Source organism: Rhopalosiphum padi, chromosome 3 (genome assembly GCF_020882245.1).
Source record: "Rhopalosiphum padi isolate XX-2018 chromosome 3, ASM2088224v1, whole genome shotgun sequence".
In the NCBI taxonomy this organism is placed as follows: domain Eukaryota; kingdom Metazoa; phylum Arthropoda; class Insecta; order Hemiptera; family Aphididae; genus Rhopalosiphum; species Rhopalosiphum padi.
Window position 1 is genome coordinate 71,448,947 of NC_083599.1, and position 23,833 is coordinate 71,472,779.

Genomic DNA, 23,833 nt, shown 5'->3' on the forward strand with positions numbered 1-23,833 from the left:
AAAATATGTGTATTTGAAACTTGAAATTGATGTTTAAGTAGACTGTGATAAATAACAATAGTTGATACAATGTATTTTATGATTAATTTATTTTAATAGTTCACCAATACATTTTTATTTTATGTGATGAAAAAAAAAAATATAAAGTTATGATTATATGAATTAAGTTTGTAGAGTCCAAGCAGACTTCATGACAAACGAGGTAATGCCGGAATTACTCCAACTATTACCACTATTGATTGTCTCATATACTATACATTGATTACGGGGAAGGGTATAGTTATTTAGTGTTTAAAAACAACTTTAAAATAATTTTACATTTTTCAATCAAGAAAATATTTTTCTCATTGGTACATATTATAATTAATGTTTTTTGTTTAAATTAAAAAAAATATTTTTTTTTTACTTACTAGTTACTACATTATCATTTTATCATACCAACATTTTTAATTTAAAAGTTTTAATTTTGTTTCAACAAAACGAACTTTTTAATAATCAAATATTTTATTTGAAGTCAGAAACTGTGTACTCTTCAAGAAATGTATGAGAAAATTCTAAATTATTATATATGTTCAACTTCCAATAAATCGATATGTTTTGGAACGGTTCTTTTACCTGAAAATAATTAAAATTTTTAATATTTTTATACTGAAATAAAAATATGAAATAGCTTAGAAAACATTCAATATATTTATTAATAATTGAGTCTATTTATATAATATCAAGCATAATTAATCTCGACGGATTTATAGTTCCTACTTAATTGTTTTAAATTAATTTTTGCAATTGGTCAGTTTTATCTAATTACAATTTAGTTTTATTTTTATATTTTATGAAATAATAATTCCACGGAAATGTAGGTGTTTTGTGATATAGTGATATACTAGTGAATAATTAAATAAATAAGTAACTAATTTATAAATGCTGAAACTTAAAATACATACAATAATCATAATTAATATTAAACTATCAATTAGTTGAATTTTCAATATTTATACATTTAGTAAAACTATGATTAGATTTAAAAAATAGTACGATTAAGATTCATAACTGCATTTAATATATTTTTAATAACACAAAGTGAATAGGTATCTTATTATATAGGTATAGGTAAAAAACTCACCACATTCAGGACATATTTTTTCATAAATGTACATCTGGTAGGTATGCCACAGTTTTCTAATAAAAACACAATATGCAAGAAAGACGACTATCCACAATATAGTCTTTGAGTAAGTGGATTCATAACTTGATTTGTTCTTCATACCAAATGTACCTAATTAGATTTAAAGTATATGTATATAATATTAACCTAATTAAAAAATGTAATGTACCTATTTTCTGATGATAAAAATATTCTAATAAGAATTAATACAAATATAATAAATATACGTTTAAAGTTTGAAGAAAATAAATTCGTCCAATGATATCATAGATAGTCTGATAGTGAGGGAAAGCCACTTAAACATTGATCCTGAAACAAATATAACAAGTAGATGTAATACATACGTTAAATTAGAATTCAATGATAAATCTTGGTATACGGATACTCTAAGCAAAGACGGAGACATGAAGACAGTTGTTATTTGTTAATCCAGACAGGTGAAATGAACTAGTAACGAATTGGTCCGTGGAGAGAAGGTGTCAGATCATAAAATATTTCTTCCTTGCTATTCTACACATTCTCTCAAAGGTTCATATAGTGTCGAGTGTAATCTAGCAATCATGATAAATGATAGAAAAATAAATTGTGTTGAATTTATTTAAAGACAGACTACTATGTTCCCGCCTAGAAAAATGTGCACATTTCAGTATTAGGCATTTTTTTTAAATGTGTGTTTTTGCATGTTTATTTTTAAAAAAAATCGCTCAAATTTACGAAGGTAAATGACAAAAAATCAGTAAAATGCTTGATTTTTTCCAAAAACCCTGTGAAATCAAAACAAAATAAGCAATCAGAAACCAAAATGTTCACTGTACATTGTATAGGTATGGGTTTGTATTTAGTTTATTTAGTCTGTAATTTTATAAATTATGATAGAACCTACGAATTGTGTTTAAGTTAGGTTAGGTATAATAATATTTAATTATAATAAATCATCATGGTAAAAAAGACTGGTTTAATTGTTGGGTTATTTATAATCTTATTCATAATAATAAAATTAAATTTTTGGTGAAATGGTTAACAATGAAGAAAACAATTTTTTGAGCGCTCTGCGCACTAAATACTTTTACAGCCACAAATTCGAAACAGCTATAACTTCTAAACTAATAACTTCCCAATTTTTTTTTAACTTCATTGTTTTAATAATTTCATAAAAAATTGGATTTTTTTTACAATCATGTAAAATACGATACTATTGCAATGCTTCCAATCAATCCCATCAATATTTTAAAATAACTTAATATGTTATTGTTTATAATGCAAGCCACAGCCTATCAAACGGATGGTAAGTTTTTATAAACAAACATATTTTAAGTGGGTTGCAATCAAACTGATTGAATTATATTATGTATAAAATTATAGGCGTCGGTATAAATCCACCGCAAAATATAATGATTGAAACTAATAATATTAATACAAATAATATTTTGGTACAAATAAAAAATGAAAATGGGACTGAAACAAATGGTTACAAAATTTCAATCAAACAATGAGAAATTACAACTTCAGATTCCTGAAATTCCTACTGGGAGCTCTAAAGAAATGCTGATCCCCCCCCCCCCCCCCAAAAAAAAAAAACAATCAAAAGTAACGAAAGGAGTAATGGGAACTTCTATAAGAATCCAAAAACTTACTTTAATGTATGTGGTATACATTATTTAAAAAAATGAATGATTAATTTAAAACTGGAAGAAGCTAAAGGATCCAAGTGACAAATAAAACCCGATAATAGTGATATTAAGTAATAAGATATTAACGGGCGATAACTTCAAATTTATCAAATTATATGTACAAGAAATCTAAACCTAAAAGAAAAAAAAGAAATACTACAATGCAAAATTTGCAGTGTTTGGTTAAATTAAGAACTACTAGAATGTTTGTTAAAATGTATTAGAGTGGAAAATACGGTAAAGAACATCTTTCGCTAAATTGCCCAAAGTTTAAAAAATCAAAATAATACGAACTATGATGAAAGACACATTAAAAGTTGTAAAGGATGCACTGCTTATACAAATGCAGTAAAAAAATCTCATCTAAAAAAATTAACAGTAGTACAAAGAATATAATAAAATCCTGCGAAACCAATCACTCAAGATGCTTCTTTTGCACAGATGATTAGTTTTTAAACGAAAAACAGAAGGGCCCAAAGACACAAATTAATATATGGCAGAAAAATATTTACCGTCAATAACTGACGCGATGGCAACATTATTAAAGCTCTAATTCCAGGAACCTACTCTCTACGTGGACTACTCTAAAATAATATGGCTATCGAATTTTTGAATCAGAAAATCCAAGAAACCGCATTCGTGGAGAAACTATAGTGATAGTAAAATATCAACTAAGAATTATGATCTTGATTAACATCTTCAAGAAATTTTACAAGCTTTGTCCGTATTAATGATGGACTCACTATCTTAGCTATTGTCCACCAAGACATAAAGTAGATGACATGAAAGTTAAAGTTTACTGGATTCTTCTAGACACTGGGTGGTAGATTCATTGCCAGACATAATGCCATCATTTTAATGGGGATCGAGGATGATTACCACCAATGGGCATGAACTGTTCAAATCTGCAAATAAAACCAATGCAATTTAAAATTATGTTATATTATTTTTATGTATAGTTAAATGGTAAAAATAAGTTACAAAATTGTGTTGTATTTATTTTTTTTTTTATTTGATAAATATGCAGGTTTCCTCTGTAAAAATGATGTTGACCAATATAAGGTGCGAACGCAGGAAAAAATTTCAGAGGGGGGGGGCGTTTGAAAAAAATGTCCATAAATATCATAACCAATATTAATTTGTAGGTCAGGTAATTTATTTTTTGTTCCTGATATTTCGAAGGGGGTTTAAGCACCTTCCCCCTGCGTTCGCGCCTCACCAATGTAGTTGAACCTACATTAAAAAAACTATATAAAACAGATATTTAAGAATTTTATTTTCAAACAATATCTATTATGTAATTCAAGTATTAAGTAAATTGTGTTCAGATGATACCAATGATAAAGGTTTTATTTTCCATATTTATTTTATGTACATATACCTATATATCATTCATTGAAATATTAAATTTGATATTGTAGAAATTAATTTTATACATAAAATATAATTTAAAAACGCAGGTGGATTTGACTTATTTTAATTTCATAACTTTTTGAATAATATAGAATCTAAAAATATAGATAGCCTGGCCAGTTATATATGGTTATGTTGTAGAACTTAAGTTTTTTTTACCTCTGAAATTAATTCTTCAATGAATGTTAAGAATAATAATTAGTTAATAGTAACTAATTAATATATTATAATTTAGTTTGACAAAAGTACATATTTTGTTTAATTGTTTCATTGATTTTTATTTTATTTTAATCATGCCTCATAATATCTTTTGGAGTATACATCCATGGATATTTATCAAATCATTGACATATAAGGTGCCCAAGCACACACTGTAATTTTTCATGGTCTGAAGCGCCCAATACCTCAATAAAATTGTATATCTATTAATTGCAATAAATTAACTTAAATTACCAAAATAAAATAAGTTTATTTTTCAATTAAAGCTGTTATGAAAAATTAAAATAATTCACTGTGTACACTCTACAGTCATTAGTATGTATACATTTTAGCAATAAACCTAACAGTTTAAATCATCTTTAAAAAATGAATAATTTTCATAATATCTTAAAGAATTAATTCCTGATAATGTATAATTACCCTCATCATGTAGTCCTAGCCCCTAGGACTAAAATTGTATGCACTACAAAATTTCGAGTGTGCTGTACAAAATTAAAAAATGTGTTATAGTTGTAATAGCCGAACTACCGAACTATGAAATTTTGAATAATTAAATTGTATCACTACTATAAATTATAACAAATAGTACTTAGTTTATTATTAACCTTTTGATTTATTTTAAATTAAGCACGCGCACAATAATGGATAATTACCTTACGCGTATAGCTAGTGATAGATTATTAGAATGTTTATCTGTTTTGATGCTTGGAACCATCAATCAATTTACATGGAATAAATAATGAATTTACTTAATACCATCATAGCTTTTGGTGGTATTTTGAATGGTAATTCAAATATAGAATACTTACATAATATTATGTAAAATAATATTGTACAAAATAAATAATGAAAAACACATCAAATAAATACATAATTAGACATTTTTTTTCGTTTGTTTCAAATGTAAATAGTAATATTCCTTATTATCTATATATAAGATTTTATAGTACTCGTAATATTAGTAATACCTAAGTAATTATGAAATTGGTAATAATTAATTGTATATTATACTTTAATTTCATATAATTTTATTTTAAAAAACAATGTTTTACCATATTGTATTATAATGATTTTAAATTTAAATTTATTTCATATATTTTGTTTACCCATGTTATGCATAACAATAGTATAGAATAATATACCTTGGCCAGAAAATGATAGATACCTATTAAACTTAATAAGTGGGTGATATTTTCTAGTTTCAATAATAAAGGCATTCGTTAGATCATTTTTGGAGGAAAATGGCTACGGTTAATTGACTTATCATTAAACTTAAGCATAACAACAATTGAACATTGTCTATTCTATCTATTCTGTTTTTTTATAATATTTTAGTTATTAAGCGAGTAAAGATAATTTTTATACATAATATGTATTTTACATAGGTACTCATAACTTGCTTAAAAATTGAAATATCGTGAAATCTGCGAAGTGATAATCATAGGTAGGTACATACGTAGATCAACATTAAAAGGTAAAATAATGAATAAAACCCAATTTATTTTTAAATTGAGATTAAATGAGATTAAAGTTTAAAAAATGAACATTTTCTACAAATAATAACATGATTAAATTATGAAGTACAAATTAAGGAATACTTATTCTTAAAAAGAGGTCGATAGGCCAGTAAGTATCATTTAAAATCAAAAATTAAATAGCTAAAACTATAATTAGGATAGATAACAACAAAATAACCTAACACAAATAAATTTATTTACTGCAGTATTATAAAATTATATATTTATATTCTATTATTTGCAAAATAGAATTTCAATTTATAACATTAGGTATATTTGTTCGAGCTTGAGCCTTTCCGCGCCTGGTGCAGACGGTGTGTCCGTTTGACACGTGTGTTTGTCGTCCCGCGGACGTCCGACGCAGAGGTGCGCTTGCGCGAACTTTTAGCGACCGGCTTCGCTGGCCACCGGTTGTCCGGGGCCCGGCCGTCGCTGTCTTTTACCAACGGTCGGATCGTTCCGTTCCGTGCCGGCTTGTGCCCGTTTTTTTTGTTCGTGTGCGCCGAACACGAAATCTCGGTTGAGCCTGACGCACCGCTGCGTCCGCTCGCCGCCTCGTGCCGGGTTGTGCGGCCAAAACCGCGTGTGCGGTCAACGCGTTGTCCGTGAATATTATTCGCGCCGGCTTTTGTGTCCGATTTGTTATACGGTGATACAAAACCATGTGCCTTTTTCTTATTATTATTATCCGCAAGTTTGCGTCGTAAAGTTACGGTCGTCGACTTATTTGATTATTGCTTCAGCTCTACACGGTGTACGTGTGTGCACGGTTGGTTGTCCAGTGACACCAAAAAAGGAAAAACCACGTTTAGACCAGTGAAGATTGCCAGCTTGGATCGTGGGATCGCGCCGCCACCTGAATCAGGTCATTTATTGTAAAATTCATATTTTGATGTTATTTATTATTATTATTTATATGCTATTATTGTAATTATTTTGGGGCCCCGTGTTGACCTAATATTATATTTATTTGTGTCAATTTACGACATTGTTATATTCTTGTTATATTTATACATATACCGGGTCACCTTCTTCGTTTCTAACACATTGCGAGTCGTGTCCGATAACCGCGAATTTCCAAAAGTAGGATCGGACACGGCGTCAACATTTTTGGTAGCAGAGCGTGGTTTCCGACTTCTGTGGGGGGTTCGGTAGCGGTGTGTTGGTTTTTTTGGTGGGCTGGTATCTACATAGTGTTTCCTACGGTGCGTATAGGCGACATAGTTTATTTTTCTTTGTATTTGTGTCATATATTATATTTGTATATTTAGGTTATATTACATTTTGCTCGTAATGGCTGACGAGAAAGAAATTGAGCGTATTTCGCGCCTGCTCGCGCGTGCTAAAGTAAAGCGTACTACCATTATATCGCAGATTCGAGCTATACATGCTATGGCGTTGCGCGTACAATCGGAGCCTGATCTAGCCTCAGAGTTTGCGTTAAACGCGGCGGATTTAGACGCGCTATGGTTTCAATTTAGGACAGATGACGATTCCGTATTAGATCTTTTATCGGCGTCCGATAAGCTCACCGACTATTCACCCGAGCTGACAGCGGAGGTACGCCAACTAATTCACGCGGCTAAAAATATCGCCCAGCGGTTAATCCCGACAGGTGTCGACGCCGTCGACTTGTCGTATCTCCGAAATGGGACATCAAGTGTTCAGAAACCGCGCGAGGATCCGGTTAAGTCACTTTCCCGCTTACCTGATATACCTCTACCCACGTTCGAGGGTGATTACCGATCGTGGCCCAATTTTCGCGACAGATTTTCCGCGCTTGTCGATACGCGACACAATTTATCGAACATCGATAAAATGTATTATTTAATAGGTTGCTTAAAAGGCGCCGCAGCCGATGCTGTTCGAGGCATACCGGTGTCGGCGGACAATTACGAGTTAGTAATGAACACCTTGTCCGATAAGTTCAATCGACCGCGTTTGGTTGCAACGTCACTCGTCGACAAGCTATTGCAATCGTCGACCATGACACAAGAGTCGCTTAACGACTTGAACGCATTTGTAGGAACGTGTAGTGAATCCATCTCATTGTTAGACGCGCTAAAAATACCAGACGTTGGGTCTTTTATTTTATTTTCTATAGCGTTTCGATGTCTACCTGTTTCTACCCGCAAGTTATTTGAGGCGAACAGTTCAGTAGATTACCCGTCGATAGGACAATTATTAGCCTTTCTCCGATCCCGGGTGGCCATTCTCGAAGTCGTGGGCGAATCCCACAAAAATAGTGCGAGTAATGCGCCGTCAAAGTCGACTGGTCAGTTCCGAAAGGGGGGAGATTACTCAGGGAAGCCTCGGTTGACGTCTTTAGTCACCTCCAAATCTAATAATACGTGTCTATGTTGTGCGGGTTCGCACGCTCTAACATCGTGTTCGCGGTTCAAGAATTGGGGCCCCGACGAGCGTGCTCGGTGGACGCGCGATAAAAAATTATGTTTTAATTGTTTTAGTGACGAGCACTGGGCTCCCAAGTGTAATGCTAAATCAAGTTGTCAGAACTGCACGCGCAAACACCACTCGCTTCTTCATCATAATAAATCGTCCAGTAGAGATCGCGATGTTCGAAACGAGCCACCGGCTGCCGAAGCGTCGTTATGCGCGTCCGTGCCGCGTCCCCCTCCACACCAGGAGTCGTCTGTAATTTTAGGTACCGCGCTAGTGCATATGCGCGATCGTTCCGGTTCGTGGCAAACAATGCGCGCATTGATAGATTGCGCGTCGCAGATAAGCGCCGTTACGAGTGCGTGTGCCGATCGATTAGGCCTTAAGCGCTCCCGTTGGACAGCCCCGATAAGCGGTTTATCCGGAGTTCCTGTAGTAAATGTCCAAGGTCGCGTTGAGTGTAACGTACAGCCGCGGTTTGCGTCCGAACCTGTGCTTTCCATAAATGCGTGGGTATTGCCCGCCATAACGGGTGATTTGCCTCGAACAACGTTACACTCGAGCGTTAAAGATAGGTACTCTAATCTCGCGCTCGCCGACCCGTCATTCGATATCACTTCACCTATTGATGTATTATTAGGCGGCGATGTATACGCGTCAATAATGGACGGTCGGAAATTTTCGGTGGACAAAGCGTTACCAACGGCGTTTAGTTCGGTCTTTGGTTGGATCTTAATTGGTCCAGTGTCCGACCGAGAGGCTCACCCGTATCAATCGATGCCGGTCGCTATGACTGTTTCCATTGAAGGGTTAATGGAACGGTTTTGGCAAGTTGAGGAGCCAGAGGCTGCTCCCGCGACGTTTACCGACGAGGGGCGTTGTGAAAAGTTATTTTGTGAACAGACTGTACGTTTGCCGTGCGGCCGTTTTTCGGTACCGTTGCCTTTTCGTGCGCCGCCGTCAGCTGATACTTTTAACGGGTCCCGCGAACTCGCGGTGCGACGTTTTGACGCGCTTGAACGTAAATTGGTTACGAGCCCTCAATTAAAAGCATTATATGTCCAGTTCATGTCGGAATACATTTCGCTAGGTCATATGTCCGTCGCGACGTCCCCGGGACGTTATTTTATTCCGCATCACGCGGTGTATCGTCCGGCGATCGACGAAAATAAAATACGCGTCGTATTCGACGCTTCCGCGCAGAGTAGTCGCGGACCGTCATTGAATAATTGCTTGTTTACCGGTCCTAAATTACAACAGGACATAGTCGACATTTTGACAAGATTTCGAGTCCCCAAGTACGTTTTTACGACCGACATCTGCAAAATGTATAGACAAATATTAATTTTGCCGGAATATCGTCAATTCCAACATATTTTATGGCGACCGTCGCCACACGACGAACTTGTAGAATACGAGTTAAATACCGTTACGTACGGCGTTAATTGCGCGCCTTATCTTGCTCTACGCGTGCTACAAACTATCGCATCCGATGATTGCGATAATTTCGAGTTTGTGCGTAACGCGCTAACGCGTCAGACCTATGTCGATGACATCTGCGACGGAGCAGATACGATTTCGAACGTATTAAAATTACAGTCCGATTTAATCTCTGTTATGCACAAAGCGGGATTAGAGCTGAAAAAGTGGGCGTCAAATACGTCATGCGTTTTAGACGCGGTGCCAGCCACAGATCGTGTGTGTGCGCCTATGCCGTTCGAATCGGTCGACGGCTACGGTACTAAGGTGCTCGGCTTACAATGGCATCCCGATGGGGACTATTTTTGTTGCGCACTAAGTCTCGATTCTGCAGCACCCGTATGCACCAAACGCGGCATTCTTTCTTTAGTAGCGCGTATATTCGACCCGCTAGGTGTGTTCGCTCCCGCGGTATTTTTAGCTAAATCTATTATGCAGCGGACCTGGAAACTTGGCATGACTTGGGATGAGCCCTTACCAAACAAGATTCACGACGAATGGGTCGCGTTCGTCTCCGACTTACCGTCGTTATTAAATATTAGGGTTCCGCGTTATTTGAAATCGAGCCACGGAGCACCATGCTATTTACTAGGTTTTTGTGACGCCTCGCAACTCGGCTACGCGGCGGTCGTGTACGTGCGCATGGTTGACGTCGATGTTAACGCGTCCGTATGTTTAATTGGTACGAAAACAAAATTAGCGCCGGTAAAATCATTAACCATTCCCCGACTAGAATTAAATGCCGCGTTGTTATTGGCTCGATGGTTAAGTCGCGTTCGCGACATTTTGGCCCCGCAATTAAATATTGTCGGCATAAATGCGTGGTCAGATTCTACGATAGTATTATCATGGTTAGGTGCCCCGCACGAAGCTTTTAAAATTTATGTGTCGAATCGAGTGCACCAAATTCGCACTTTACTGCCGGATTGTCGATGGCGGCATGTTGACTCGGTCAATAACCCCGCCGACTGCGCGTCGCGTGGCATAATGCCGGCTGCCCTAGCGCAGCACGAATTGTATTGGCACGGTCCACATTTAGCGTATGGCGATCCGTCGGAAGGGGACGATGCTCATTCGCCGTTACCGTTGTGTGACCTGCCCGAACTTCGTCCAGCGTCCTGCGCCGCCTGTGTTGACGAAATTGAAGTCGAATGGTTTAATCGTTTTTCTAATTACGACCGCATGTTACGAGTAGTAGCGTATATGCGCCGGTTTATTGCCGCCGGTATTCGTCGAGTACGTCGACAACCGGACCACAATGCGCCCGCATATTTGCAAAAGTCAGAAATAGATAGCGCCGCTCGCATATTAGAGGCTGAGTCCCAGCGCGTACATTTCGCCGTTCTGTTACGCGAATTGTCGACGGGTAAGCATGTCTCGTCGAAGCCACTTGCCCGTTTAGCGCCCTTTATCGATCCGGTAGGCGTGATTCGCGTTGGCGGACGACTGCGGCATTCTTTATTAGCTTATGATTGTAAGCATCCGGTTTTGTTAGCTAAGCATTCGCATTACGCTTATTTATTGTGCCACCGTTGGCACCGGGTGACGTGTCACGCCGGCCCGCGAGTTCTTACTGCGCTTATTTCACGTCGATTTTGGATTGTCTCGCTTCGATCGGTGTTGCATCGTGTCATTACTAACTGTTCTATATGTGTAAGGTTTGATGCCAAACGTGTTCAACCGTTAATGGCGGATTTGCCCGACACTCGCGTCCAACAGCGACGAGCCTTCGACCGTGTCGGCGTCGATTATGCGGGCCCCTTACAAATGCGTGAGACCAGACTGCGCAAATCACGCGTTTTCAAAATTTATATAGCGGTCTTCATTTGTTTTATTACGAAAGCTGTCCACCTCGAAGTTGTAACCGATCTGTCGACCGATGCCTTCCTAGCCGCGTTCGATCGCTTTATTGCCCGTCGAGGTCTACCGAGCGATGTGTTTTCGGACTGCGGCACTAATTTCGTCGGGGCTGATAAGAAATTACGCGCGCTTATCCACAGCCCGGAAGGCCGGGCCGCTATTGCCAATTCGCGTGCTATCTGCGAATGGCACTTCAATCCGCCTAGCGCCCCCCACTTCGGAGGCTTATGGGAAGCGGCGGTGCGATCGACGAAACGACTTTTAATACGAGTCATAGGGACACATATCTTCACGTACGAAGAGTTTACGACTATATTAGCGCGCGTAGAGGCCGTTCTAAACTCGCGTCCGCTCACGCCCGCCTCGACGGACCCGCATGACCTCGAGTGTTTGACACCTAGTCATTTTTTAATAGGTCAACCGCTTCTCACCGTACCGCCTAGATCGGGTCCAGAGTCCACCCGTAGTTTAACCGATCGGTGGAAGTTGATGGATCAGTGCCATCAATCCTTTTGGCGCCGTTGGTCCTCTGAGTATCTGACTACGCTACAGGAGAGGTCCAAATGGACCAAGGGTGTCCCCAACGTCAAAGTAGACGATATGGTCGTAGTAGTAGACAACCAAAATCCGCCGTTGATGTGGCGACTCGGCCGTATAGTAGAGTTGTTTCCCGGTACCGATGGTCATGTCCGTGTCGCTCGAGTATTAACCCGAGCAGGTAGCGTCATACGACCAGTGGTCAAACTCGTGCTGTTACCCACCAAGTAATGTTCGTTTTGTCGCGTAGAGTACAGGTTGGGGCTTGGTGGGTACCATGCGTGCCGACATTCCAGCACATTGCTTCGGCCCGACCGTTTAATTTTTTATGCTATGCGCGATTACCAAAGATGTTGTCAATCGCTTAGTGTTGGGCGGGTGCTCAATGACCCATTGGTCAATATATAAAAAAAAAAGCCATTTTGTTTTTTTTTTTCATTATTATTAATTATTTTTATTTATATTATATTTTGTATTCTTTCCTATTCATTATATAGATATGTACACATATTGTTACTTTAATATTTTGTTTTATATTTCATAGTATATGTATTTTCTCTTTGTTTTATGTTCATTATTATAAACTATATGTTCACCTTATGTGATGAAGTTTTTTTATCAACTATAACCGCCGTCACGAAGATCGGATTCCATATTGAGGCGTACACCACGGTTCCTGCATTCTCGGCTACTGTTATTCCACGATATGTGAGGCAAGGCCTCCCATAGGGGGAGGATGTTCGAGCTTGAGCCTTTCCGCGCCTGGTGCAGACGGTGTGTCCGTTTGACACGTGTGTTTGTCGTCCCGCGGACGTCCGACGCAGAGGTGCGCTTGCGCGAACTTTTAGCGACCGGCTTCGCTGGCCACCGGTTGTCCGGGGCCCGGCCGTCGCTGTCTTTTACCAACGGTCGGATCGTTCCGTTCCGTGCCGGCTTGTGCCCGTTTTTTTTGTTCGTGTGCGCCGAACACGAAATCTCGGTTGAGCCTGACGCACCGCTGCGTCCGCTCGCCGCCTCGTGCCGGGTTGTGCGGCCAAAACCGCGTGTGCGGTCAACGCGTTGTCCGTGAATATTATTCGCGCCGGCTTTTGTGTCCGATTTGTTATACGGTGATACAAAACCATGTGCCTTTTTCTTATTATTATTATCCGCAAGTTTGCGTCGTAAAGTTACGGTCGTCGACTTATTTGATTATTGCTTCAGCTCTACACGGTGTACGTGTGTGCACGGTTGGTTGTCCAGTGACACCAAAAAAGGAAAAACCACGTTTAGACCAGTGAAGATTGCCAGCTTGGATCGTGGGATCGCGCCGCCACCTGAATCAGGTCATTTATTGTAAAATTCATATTTTGATGTTATTTATTATTATTATTTATATGCTATTATTGTAATTATTTTGGGGCCCCGTGTTGACCTAATATTATATTTATTTGTGTCAATTTACGACATTGTTATATTCTTGTTATATTTATACATATACCGGGTCACCTTCTTCGTTTCTAACACATTGCGAGTCGTGTCCGATAACCGCGAATTTCCAAAAGTAGGATCGGACACGGCGTCAACAATATTTCTCATACTACCAACACTTGTCTAGCTACTTAAGTAATTTTTTCCAACTTAGATAAATGCATAGCGACATAAAACCTCTAAGACCACTTATTAGAACACTGAAATTGGTTAAAATTATGAAGAGAAAAAAATTAATTAGAACAAATAAACACATCACCTTTAATCTCTGCTCCAAAATTTTATTTTTTATTTATATTTATAATTATATTTGAAGTAGTGTCAACAGATGCCTCCTTCTATTATGCTATCACTCCTTGTATATGACATTATCAAATTTTGCTTATTTTATTATATTGAATATCAATAGATATAAAAAATCAAGACAAATAACATTTTATTTTGTTAATTGCAGTCTAATGCAAAAAGGAAATGTAACATACCTGGTATCTATGACTATTCTGTACTTACAACTTACTAATACTTAGCTGTTTTAAGTGATAGAAGCGTAGGTTAAATTGATTTGTACACTTTTAAGAATATACCTATATCATATTATCATATTTGAATTTTCAAAAAATGCCCAATATTTTATCTAATTCTTCAATTATAAAGAAATCTCTTTAAATAAAATATATTTATATTTTAGTATATAAAAAATATAACTGCACTAAATATTTTGTGAGAGAAAGTAAGCAAAATGTAAGCAAATAAATCACAAACTTAAATATATTTCATTATTTCAGTTTATAAACACAATAAAGTAAAATCAACTTGATTAAATTTAAACATAATTTTTAATCTACGCTATATACAGGATATTATAATTATGCATCTCTTATACGTTTTAATAATTCATTTAATGCAATCTGTCTATATTGTAACCATAGACCTAAACTTGTCTTATACTTTCTATAAGTCTATGATTGTAATATTTATGAAAAATAATAAATATTATCAAGAAAATAAGAACATTAGTTTTCTGTATGTTTGATAACACAACTTATCACATAAATACAATTTGGAGGGAACTCAATGACAAGATGTTACGTACAAAATAGCTTGTTGTATACGGCATAGAGTAATATAGAGAGGCCGTTCCATCTGTATATTGAAGCAAAAGTGGATTCTATTTTACAGGTTAAAACTTCACAAAAAAAAATTATTGTAATATATTTGATACGATTGTCATAGTAATCTATACTGAGATAATAAAATGTTCTCAATGATAAAATTATGAATTCATTATATTTTTTTTTTGATTTGAATTTTTATTTGAAGTATTGAATACTGCCTACAAATTTAACGTTGTCTTATGTTTGCAGTTTTAAGTTTAGTACAGTTATTGTGAATTTGTAAGTGTTTTTTTTTTCTATTATATTATTATAATATACTAAACATGCCAAGCTGTATAACTTGTGGAAGATCAGATAGTAAAAGTTCAAAATCAGCGAATATAACTTTTCATAAGTACGATTAAGAAAATTAATCTTGAATTTAAAAATGTATTTGTAAAGTGATACTAAGTAAATATACATTTGTTTAATTATAGGTTTCCATCTAAAGAAAGTGTTCGAGAAAAATGGAATAACTTCTTATTAGAAAATGCTGTGAGTCCTGAAAATGTGTTAAGGACTAGTGTAATTTGTTCCCTCTATTTTGAACAGTCGTGTTTTTTTGGACAAAAGCAAAAAACTATTAAATAAGCATAGTTATCCATCAATAATTGTAAATCGAATAAAAGGCGTAAGTAAATCGTTTGGAGTAATATACTTAATTGATTAAAATTATTAAATTTTCAATAACATGAATATTTTATTGCAATTATTGAATTATCATTATATTGTTATAGACCAAAAAAATGTGTGATGAAACTTTAACAAAATGTTCTATGACTTATGAAGCAAAACCAAATAGTTCTTCTAACATTTTAAAATGTGATCGAAAATTAGTTAAAGTTAGTACCTTAAGGATACATTAAGGATAAATCTAAAATACTATAGATTAATAATAGTATTTAAAATTATCATTTATTGTAGCTTCAGCATAACTTGTATGTATTTTTAAGTTGCCTTGTAGCAGTAATGCAATAGAAGGAGTGCCACTTTTGGATGAATCAATTTTAAACACAGCATCAAGTATTTGTTCTGAGCCCTTTTCCAACAACAAAGTCTCGGTAATATTAATAAAATATGTTCAAATAAATACCGAATTATTATTTTTTAAAACATGAAAATTGAAAATAATTTCAATAATGAATTTTTTATGAGGTTTTGACATAAATTAATTACCAAGTACCAACCTACAATATTTTTAGAGAAAAGTATATTTATATTATTTAAAAATAACTTGTATGTATTTTTCAGTTGTCTTGTAGCAGTGATGCAATGGAAGGTGGTTCACTTTTGGATGAATCTCCATTAATAGTTTCTAGTAAAGTGAATTAAGACGATACACCACGCCGGCTGTTCTTAAAGCGTGGTATTCAAACACTATCAGCACAAGTTAAAATAAAAAACAAGCAGTTAAAAAGTCTCAAACAAACCATAAGACGGCAAAAACAGAGAACTGCTTCAATGGAATTGATTATTATGGAACTTAAAAATCAAAATTTCAATGATGAAGATACGAGTTTTTCAATATTTGAGTCATTTGGTAAGCATTGAGACCTTATTACCAACTGGAATAAAAAAAGTTTAGGGAAAAATATTAAGAAAAAATATAGTCCAACTGTTAGACAGTTTGCTTTGTCACTTCATTTTTTTTCTGCTAAAGCTTATGCATATGTACGCAAAGAATTTAATACAATCCTGCCTCATGTGCGCACGCTTAGTAAATGGTACAGGCATGTGAATGCAGAGCCAGGATTTACAGAAGAATCGCTTAAAGTTTTATCACTTAAAGTAAAAAATTCGCCTTATATAATTTTTGGTGCTTTGATGATAGATGAAATGGCTATTCGCCAACATCTGGAATATGATGGAAGTAATTATTATAGTAGAGTAGACATGGGAACAGGAATAAATAATGATAGTTTAGAAATAGCAAAAGAAGTTTTAGTTTTTTTAGTAGTTTCAGTTAATGAAAATTGGAAATTGCCTGTTGGTTATTTCTTAGCTAAAAGTCTGAACAGTGAACAAAAAATAGGACTTATCCGCCACGCTTTACATGAACTGGATACAACTAGTATAAGATTATAAGCTTAACATTTGATGGATGTTCAAGTAATGTAACCGCAGCACAGCTTTTAGGCTGTAATTTTAATATTAATTCTTTAAATATTTCTTTTCCTTCTGGCTGTATAAATAATGAAAAAATTGTAACGCTTTTTGATCCTGCTCACATGATCAAATTAATTAGAAATGCATTTGGTGAGAAGAAAGTTTTTTAGATTTTGAAGACAATATAATTAACGTTGAGTATGTTCAAAATTTATGTCGTTTGCAGGAGAAGGAAGGGTGCCATCTTGCTGATAAATTAAGAAAGCAACACATATTTTACTTGAAACAGAAAATGAAGGTGAAACTAGCAACGCAATTACTAAGCCAATCTGTGGTTGATGCATTAAGGTTTTGTAAAGATACACTTAAAATTAAAGAATTTTGTAATGCCGGTGCTACAATTACTTTCATTGAGTTGTTTAACCATGGATTCGATATTTTAAACTCAAGATCCATCAACTGTATAGGACACAAAAAAGCACTTTGCAGAGAAAACATACAAGAAATTACCTTATTTAATCAAAAATTAACCGAATACATAAAAGGCTTAAAAGTTCAAGATAAAGATGGAATTTATGTACCAGTCTTACAGTCCAGTCGTAAAACTGGATTTATCGGTTTTATTGTATGTTTAAATAGTGCACTACAATTGTATTCTACACTCATTGAATCTGGCTAATTGGAATATATAATAATGTACAAGTTGAGCCAGGATCACCTGGAATTATTTTTGGTAACATTCGATCGCACGGAGGACATAATAACAATCCTACTCTATAATATCTTTAGTTTTTTGTTGGCATATCAGGTGATATCATTTTTTTATAATTCGTGTCTTTGTGATAGATAATTCGAATATTACTTGAAAATATTTTTTTACTGTAGACATTGATTAAATATACATTATAATATATTTAATCAACGGTGTAGAGAACATAAATGCACTTGTTTTACAAATACCAAATTTATTTATTCTAACATTATTAATTGTTATATTTTAATCATAGACATATTAATATGTCTATGATTTTAATACATTAATAAATAATTTAAATAAAACCATACTTTAGTGTAGGTACATCATATCAATTATGTATCTAAACCTAATGACAAAACATGTTATATTATAAATAATTTAGGAAATAATATGCACAAATTAAATGTAATTTAATAGCATTGTTTTTTGTTTTTTAATGTTGTGACTTATTAGTTATTACTTATCATCATTAAAAAATCAAATTTATTAAAATAAATTGAATACAGATATTTTTTATCAATCGCAATTATTAATTATCATTCCTAGTTTACCAGTAATCGTTAATAGTTTGAAAAAATATTATCATTACGTGTATCTATTACTCTACTGGTATCTAGCATCAGATTATCAATATCGCGAATAATAAGTACATTGTGCATTATTACTATTATATTATTAAGAAAGTAAATCGAAGTTATTATTCAATGACATATCACTCACTGTATGTATTTCACTACTATCCTCGTGGTTGCTGTCTGTTGGTAACTATATACTGTTTACTCGCTTCTTTGTCAAATTTTAAACATAGACAAAATAAGTAAATTATTTAAACTTTTCTAAATATTATCAATGTATTCAGTTAATTAAAAAAAATTAAATCCTATTGAACACAATGTTTTTGTAGTGCGTTTCACATCAAATGCAATTCGATTACACCGTATCCAGTGACAATTTCTGCTCTAATTAATGGTTTGTAAATTTATAGTAATAAATAATAGTTCTGTAATTATAATAATTTTAAATTTCCCACCTAATTTATGAAATTTTATGAATAATCCTAACCAAATCCGCCTCCTGGTGCGCTATGATTGAGTTGCATTTGATGGTAATGTTAATAAAAGATTTGATTCAAATGACTCACTTCATCGTTCTTTTGAATTATATTGCAATATACATTTAGGTACTTTATTTAAATAACTCATTAGTTTAATTCAAGTTCTGATATTTATTTTTAGCTTTGATAATTGTTACTACAGTTGCAATTACGGCTGCAATCTTTAATCATGGTTGCAATGTATCTAATAATGAAACTTTACCAAATATTTTTATTGAAAACGAAGGTCTACTGATTATTCCATGTATAAATGAATAAAATTATTAAATTAATTAGCTTTTTGGACTGATAATAATAATGTATCCCATCATCGTTTCGTAAATTATTGAAAATTAAAAAAAAAAAACCATTCAAGTATAAAACTTGTTTTGTGATGCCAGAACTATTCTCAGTAGGCACCCTGAAAAATATAATGATTAAAAAAGTAGTTAGAGGAGAATATTGACATTATGGTTTACAGTTAAGCATTGAATATTTTTTGAAAAAACATTTTAATTATTATTGTGCTCATGATCAATTGATTGAGCTAGTACTAACTTTAGATGGTTTTCTACTTGTCAAGTTATTCCAAAGTCAGCTGTGGGAAAAACTTGGGTCAGTACTTGGCTTCAGCTTTCAGTAATATGAACATAATAGGGATATATTATGGTCATAGCAAGCCAGCTGATAGTATTTGTACGATATTATTTATGAAAAACTTAAGTATGATTTTATGTTAAAAGTAATATCGATAGAGACTCCAGCAAAATAATTTATTTTTAACACAAAAGGTCATTCTGGTTATTCTAGCTGTATTATAATGCTCTAAATATGGAACCTCTGTTGAAAGAAGTATTCATTTTTCCAATAAAAAATTATTAACAGTCAGGCCCTGATCAAGTATTTAAACATACCTATGCAAATTTGAGTTTTGCTGCCCTTTACATGTAAATACTACACAAATCTAGAATACAAAAATGTTAAATGCTGTCCTAGGCATGGGCCTATGTCGTCTACTCCTTGAGCCGGGTCTGGACAGTGATTTTGAAACTAAACTAGATCAATTATTTCATTTTGGATTTAGAGCTTTAGAACTTATCCAAATTAGTTCTAGATACTAATGTTCCCTTGGATTGTTAATATTTAATTTGTAGTAAAAATACTTAGTTCAATTTGTATGGTGATTATTTTACTTTTTTTCTTCTCCATTCTGAAAAAAATGAAAAACTGCTATAAATGTTTTATGAACTATTATTTTTATTATAATTACAAATATTCATGTACATGGTACATATAATATTCTTAGGTATTTTTTTTATTAAACTTTCATTGTATGAATACTGACAATGCCCTGATTATAAACATCAATAATAAATAAATATAAATGATAAACATATTGAGGATTAATTATTTAATTGTTTTTCAGATAATTTTTGAAAATAAAACAAATTGGAGAGAGGAAGAGTACAAATAGATTTTAAAGTGAACTCAGATACTGATGATTACTTATGGAATTCAAAAATAACCATAAGTCTTTCATATGAGCTTCTCAGTTGCAACTATGTCAGTCTTTTTTTTTTACGAAATATTAATATATTATTTAAAACTTTAAAATTATTCTATTATTTGTTACTTAATATTTTTAGCCAAATCAATCAGCTTTAACAGTTTTTCAGGATCAAAAAAGTTAAAATTAGGTAATATCTTCTAATATCTATCTAGTATAAAATTAAAAATATTTAAATTTTTTTAGATCAAAATGATTTTAGCTATAATGATAGTATTAACGTATTTCAGAAAAGTTTTGATTTAATAGAATAATATGGTAATTATTCTATTATTAAAATTATTTTACTCTTGTATGTAATTAATTTAAATAATGAGAGTATAATTTAAATTTAATATAATTTGTTATAATAACAATATGTGTTATTACAGACACTATTTTTTCAGTAATATAAACAGTGAAATATTTCTAACCTTTGGTTTGTCAAGAAGCATTCAAATAAGTGAAGTTAACAAAGCATCATATATTCTTTTCATAGTTGGAGTAATTTATTTTTATTTTTTAATTATTTTATTGCCCGCACAATAAAATATTGTTATTAATGTTAATTAATCAATATTTTGTTTTGTTTGTAATTTATTCTGTTAAAATATTTTATTAATAACAGAAAATATTCAAGTTAATGATAAATATTCAACATATATTAATGCAATACTATTTCAGTTCATAAAAAAAAGATGTAAAGATTATGGTTGAAAATTATTACCAGATGAAAACCAAGAATCAACTAAATGCTGACTCCCATGAAAGAAATGCATAACAAATTTAATCAATGTTTTACATCTACTACATTCTCATCAAGCTGTACAAATATTTATATGTTTCCTGCTACTTATAGGTAAAATTATTATGGAAAATACAGTATTTTAAAATCAGTTGGTTAGTAAAAATAGAAGTATTCTAATTTAATAACACAAACAAATTATATTCATATTATAAATGAATGAATTATCGATAATTGACAATGATATTCATTCAGTAATTTATTATGCTATGAAATAACTATTTTTAAACAAATTAGCTTTATTTATAACTTTGCTGGTAAGTACGGCACTAGAATTGTTTCCAGGGGGGGAGGAGGCAGAGTGGGGAAAATATTTTTTTTACATGGGCTAAGGTATTTTCAACAGTCAATGACGTTATTCAAATAAAATATAAATATTTTTGTATCATATATTATAATATAGCTATTAGCTATATAGTACAAACTTTTGAATAGTTAAAAATGTCAAATATTTTTATGTACCTTGTGTAAGAAAATGTTTAATCACAGACCTTCAACAAGTATATTAATAATGATATACAAAAATGATAATTTCTTTATTACTTTAATATTACATACCTTTTGAATGAATGATTATGATTATTACTTACATTTCATAAATATAAATAAAAGTAATTATGTTTAGTAATGAACAGATGAATTTGTTTGACTCGACTTTAATGCTATGATTTGTACATTTATTTATACATACATTCATACATTTGTTTATTTTCATCCAGTAATTAGTACCCAATAAAAATAATAATAAACAAATAAATGATTTTTTTCTTATTTTACAAATTTCAAAACATATTTTATTGAAATTGTAGTAAATTTTTTCCTTATTAGACAATACTAGTAGTCAGTAGGTTAATCCATAATAAAAAAACAAAATATGTTATTTGTTCAAACTTCAATAATTCAATTATTATGATTTATAATAAATTCAATTTATTCCTCAATTGATAATGTTTTATGACTTTACTATATCGTACAGATTTTTCAAGGGGAAGGGGGCGTGGCTAGAGCCCCACCTTTCCCCCTCCTCTTTTGGCGCAGTGCCACATTATATAATTATTAAATCTATTATGTAAGTTTAGGTAAATAATCTTTTACCAGTAGATTCAATAAACTAAAATTAATTTCTTCAACAGTAAATGAGTTTAGGGCCGTAGCTAGGAATTTTCTATGGGGAGGGTTCAGTTGATCAGTTCCATAGATAAGAATTTTACAACTTACTAGGTTCTTTTGCTCTTCAGTCAAACTACCGCTATTAGCATTAATAAACAAACCAATATCATTATTTTGAGGATCAATAAGACAATAACCTTTAGAAAAGTTTAGATATTAGGCAAAAAGCATTGGTATACTAAGAAAGTAATCTAATAAACTATTATAGTTATTATTAAAAAAAAAAATAGAAATGCAATAAAAATGTTGTTTCGGGTTTACATAGATAGTAAGCTGAATAATCACTAAGGTAGACGAAAAAAAGTCTCCAGTTGCATTATAAATAAAATGAAACAAAGACAAATCTGCAGATATTTCTAATTTTTTAAAACAAATGGGTCAAAATATAATAAAGATATTTTTTATAACTGAATAAATACATTTTTATATTTTTAATTAATATTATAAGATATTTTTTTTTATTTTTAACAAACTTATTATAATTTTATATGTTATATATTTTTATATATGGAATGGGAGACTTTTTTCCGGGTACTATTTTACCAGAGACTTTTTTTTCCTAATATCAGTCATTAGACAAAAATATGCAATATGTATGCAGTATGCCCAAAAACAATTGATAAATAAAATAAAGAGGTTTTTTCCACTTAAACTTTGAATTGTCACTGACTTATTAGCTAATGCATGTCAAATTTTCATTTAAAAATACTGTTAAATGAATAATAACTAATAATTATACTGTATAATATTAAATTATTTTAACCAATTTATAAAAAATACTTAATTGATTTTGGTCAATACCAATAGATGCTAATTCAGATGAAAGAGAAACAATTACACTATTATTATCATTAACATTAATATCGACTCCAAAAACTAACTAGTGATTTATATAAGAAGCTTTTTTTAAGTATTTAAATGCATTATAACTACACATGCTAAATATTGTATAAAACGTTAACTAAAAAGTAGCTCGTGGATCTGTAAATACAAAATTGTGACTGATATCAAAGATACTACCATCAATATACACCTTGAGCTGGAGCACTATACTATAAAATGTGTACTATATTATATTAAGTATTTATTAGGTTAAAGAAAAAAATGGTTTGAAAAATTTTAAATTTTAGAATATACTAGAAATGGTTACATTTTTTACTTTGTTAAAGAGGGTTTGAACCCCCTAAATCCTCCACGTAGCTATGGCTCTGAATGAGTTATATTAAACATGATTTAACTGTTCAATTAATTCAATGTATTGTATTATTTAATATTTAGTTTAACTTTATTGCAGATTTTAGTTTGTTTAAACATTTACTCAAACCATTTAAAATAGAAGATATTGTTTAGACATATTAAGAACTAAGAAGTACTAATCCATCAGGATGATGAATAAAGATATCATGGTTTGAACATGCTATTGATAAGCCTATAAATGAAATTAAATAATGTGTCAAAGCAGAAAATTACAT

The 23,833-nt window shown here is 32.6% G+C and overlaps 2 protein-coding genes across 2 annotated transcripts; both read left to right on the top strand.

Annotated features, from left to right (window-relative positions):
- Positions 1-7,277: 7,277 nt before the first annotated feature.
- LOC132925574 (uncharacterized) lies at positions 7,278-12,491 on the top strand. The gene has a single exon (XM_060989962.1). It carries the CDS (start codon positions 7,278-7,280, stop codon positions 12,489-12,491), a length of 5,214 nt encoding a protein of 1,737 aa, XP_060845945.1.
- Positions 12,492-14,988: 2,497 nt separating this feature from the next.
- On the top strand, positions 14,989-22,731 carry LOC132927404 (uncharacterized). The gene is given in 10 exon segments (XM_060991925.1): positions 14,989-15,239; positions 15,322-15,444; positions 15,446-15,515; positions 15,622-15,726; positions 15,838-15,945; positions 16,136-16,424; positions 17,217-17,288; positions 20,267-20,537; positions 20,779-20,890; positions 21,071-22,731. Coding segments are annotated over 6 exon segments (558 nt in total). The 5' UTR covers positions 14,989-15,168; the 3' UTR covers positions 16,217-16,424; positions 17,217-17,288; positions 20,267-20,537; positions 20,779-20,890; positions 21,071-22,731.
- The last annotated feature ends 1,102 nt before the right edge of the window (positions 22,732-23,833 follow it).

Bases quoted from the DNA above. Each gene is read 5' to 3' on its own strand.
- LOC132925574 (XM_060989962.1), top strand. From the start codon at position 7,278: ATGGCTGACGAGAAAGAAATTGAGCGTATTTCGCGCCTGCTCGCGCGT.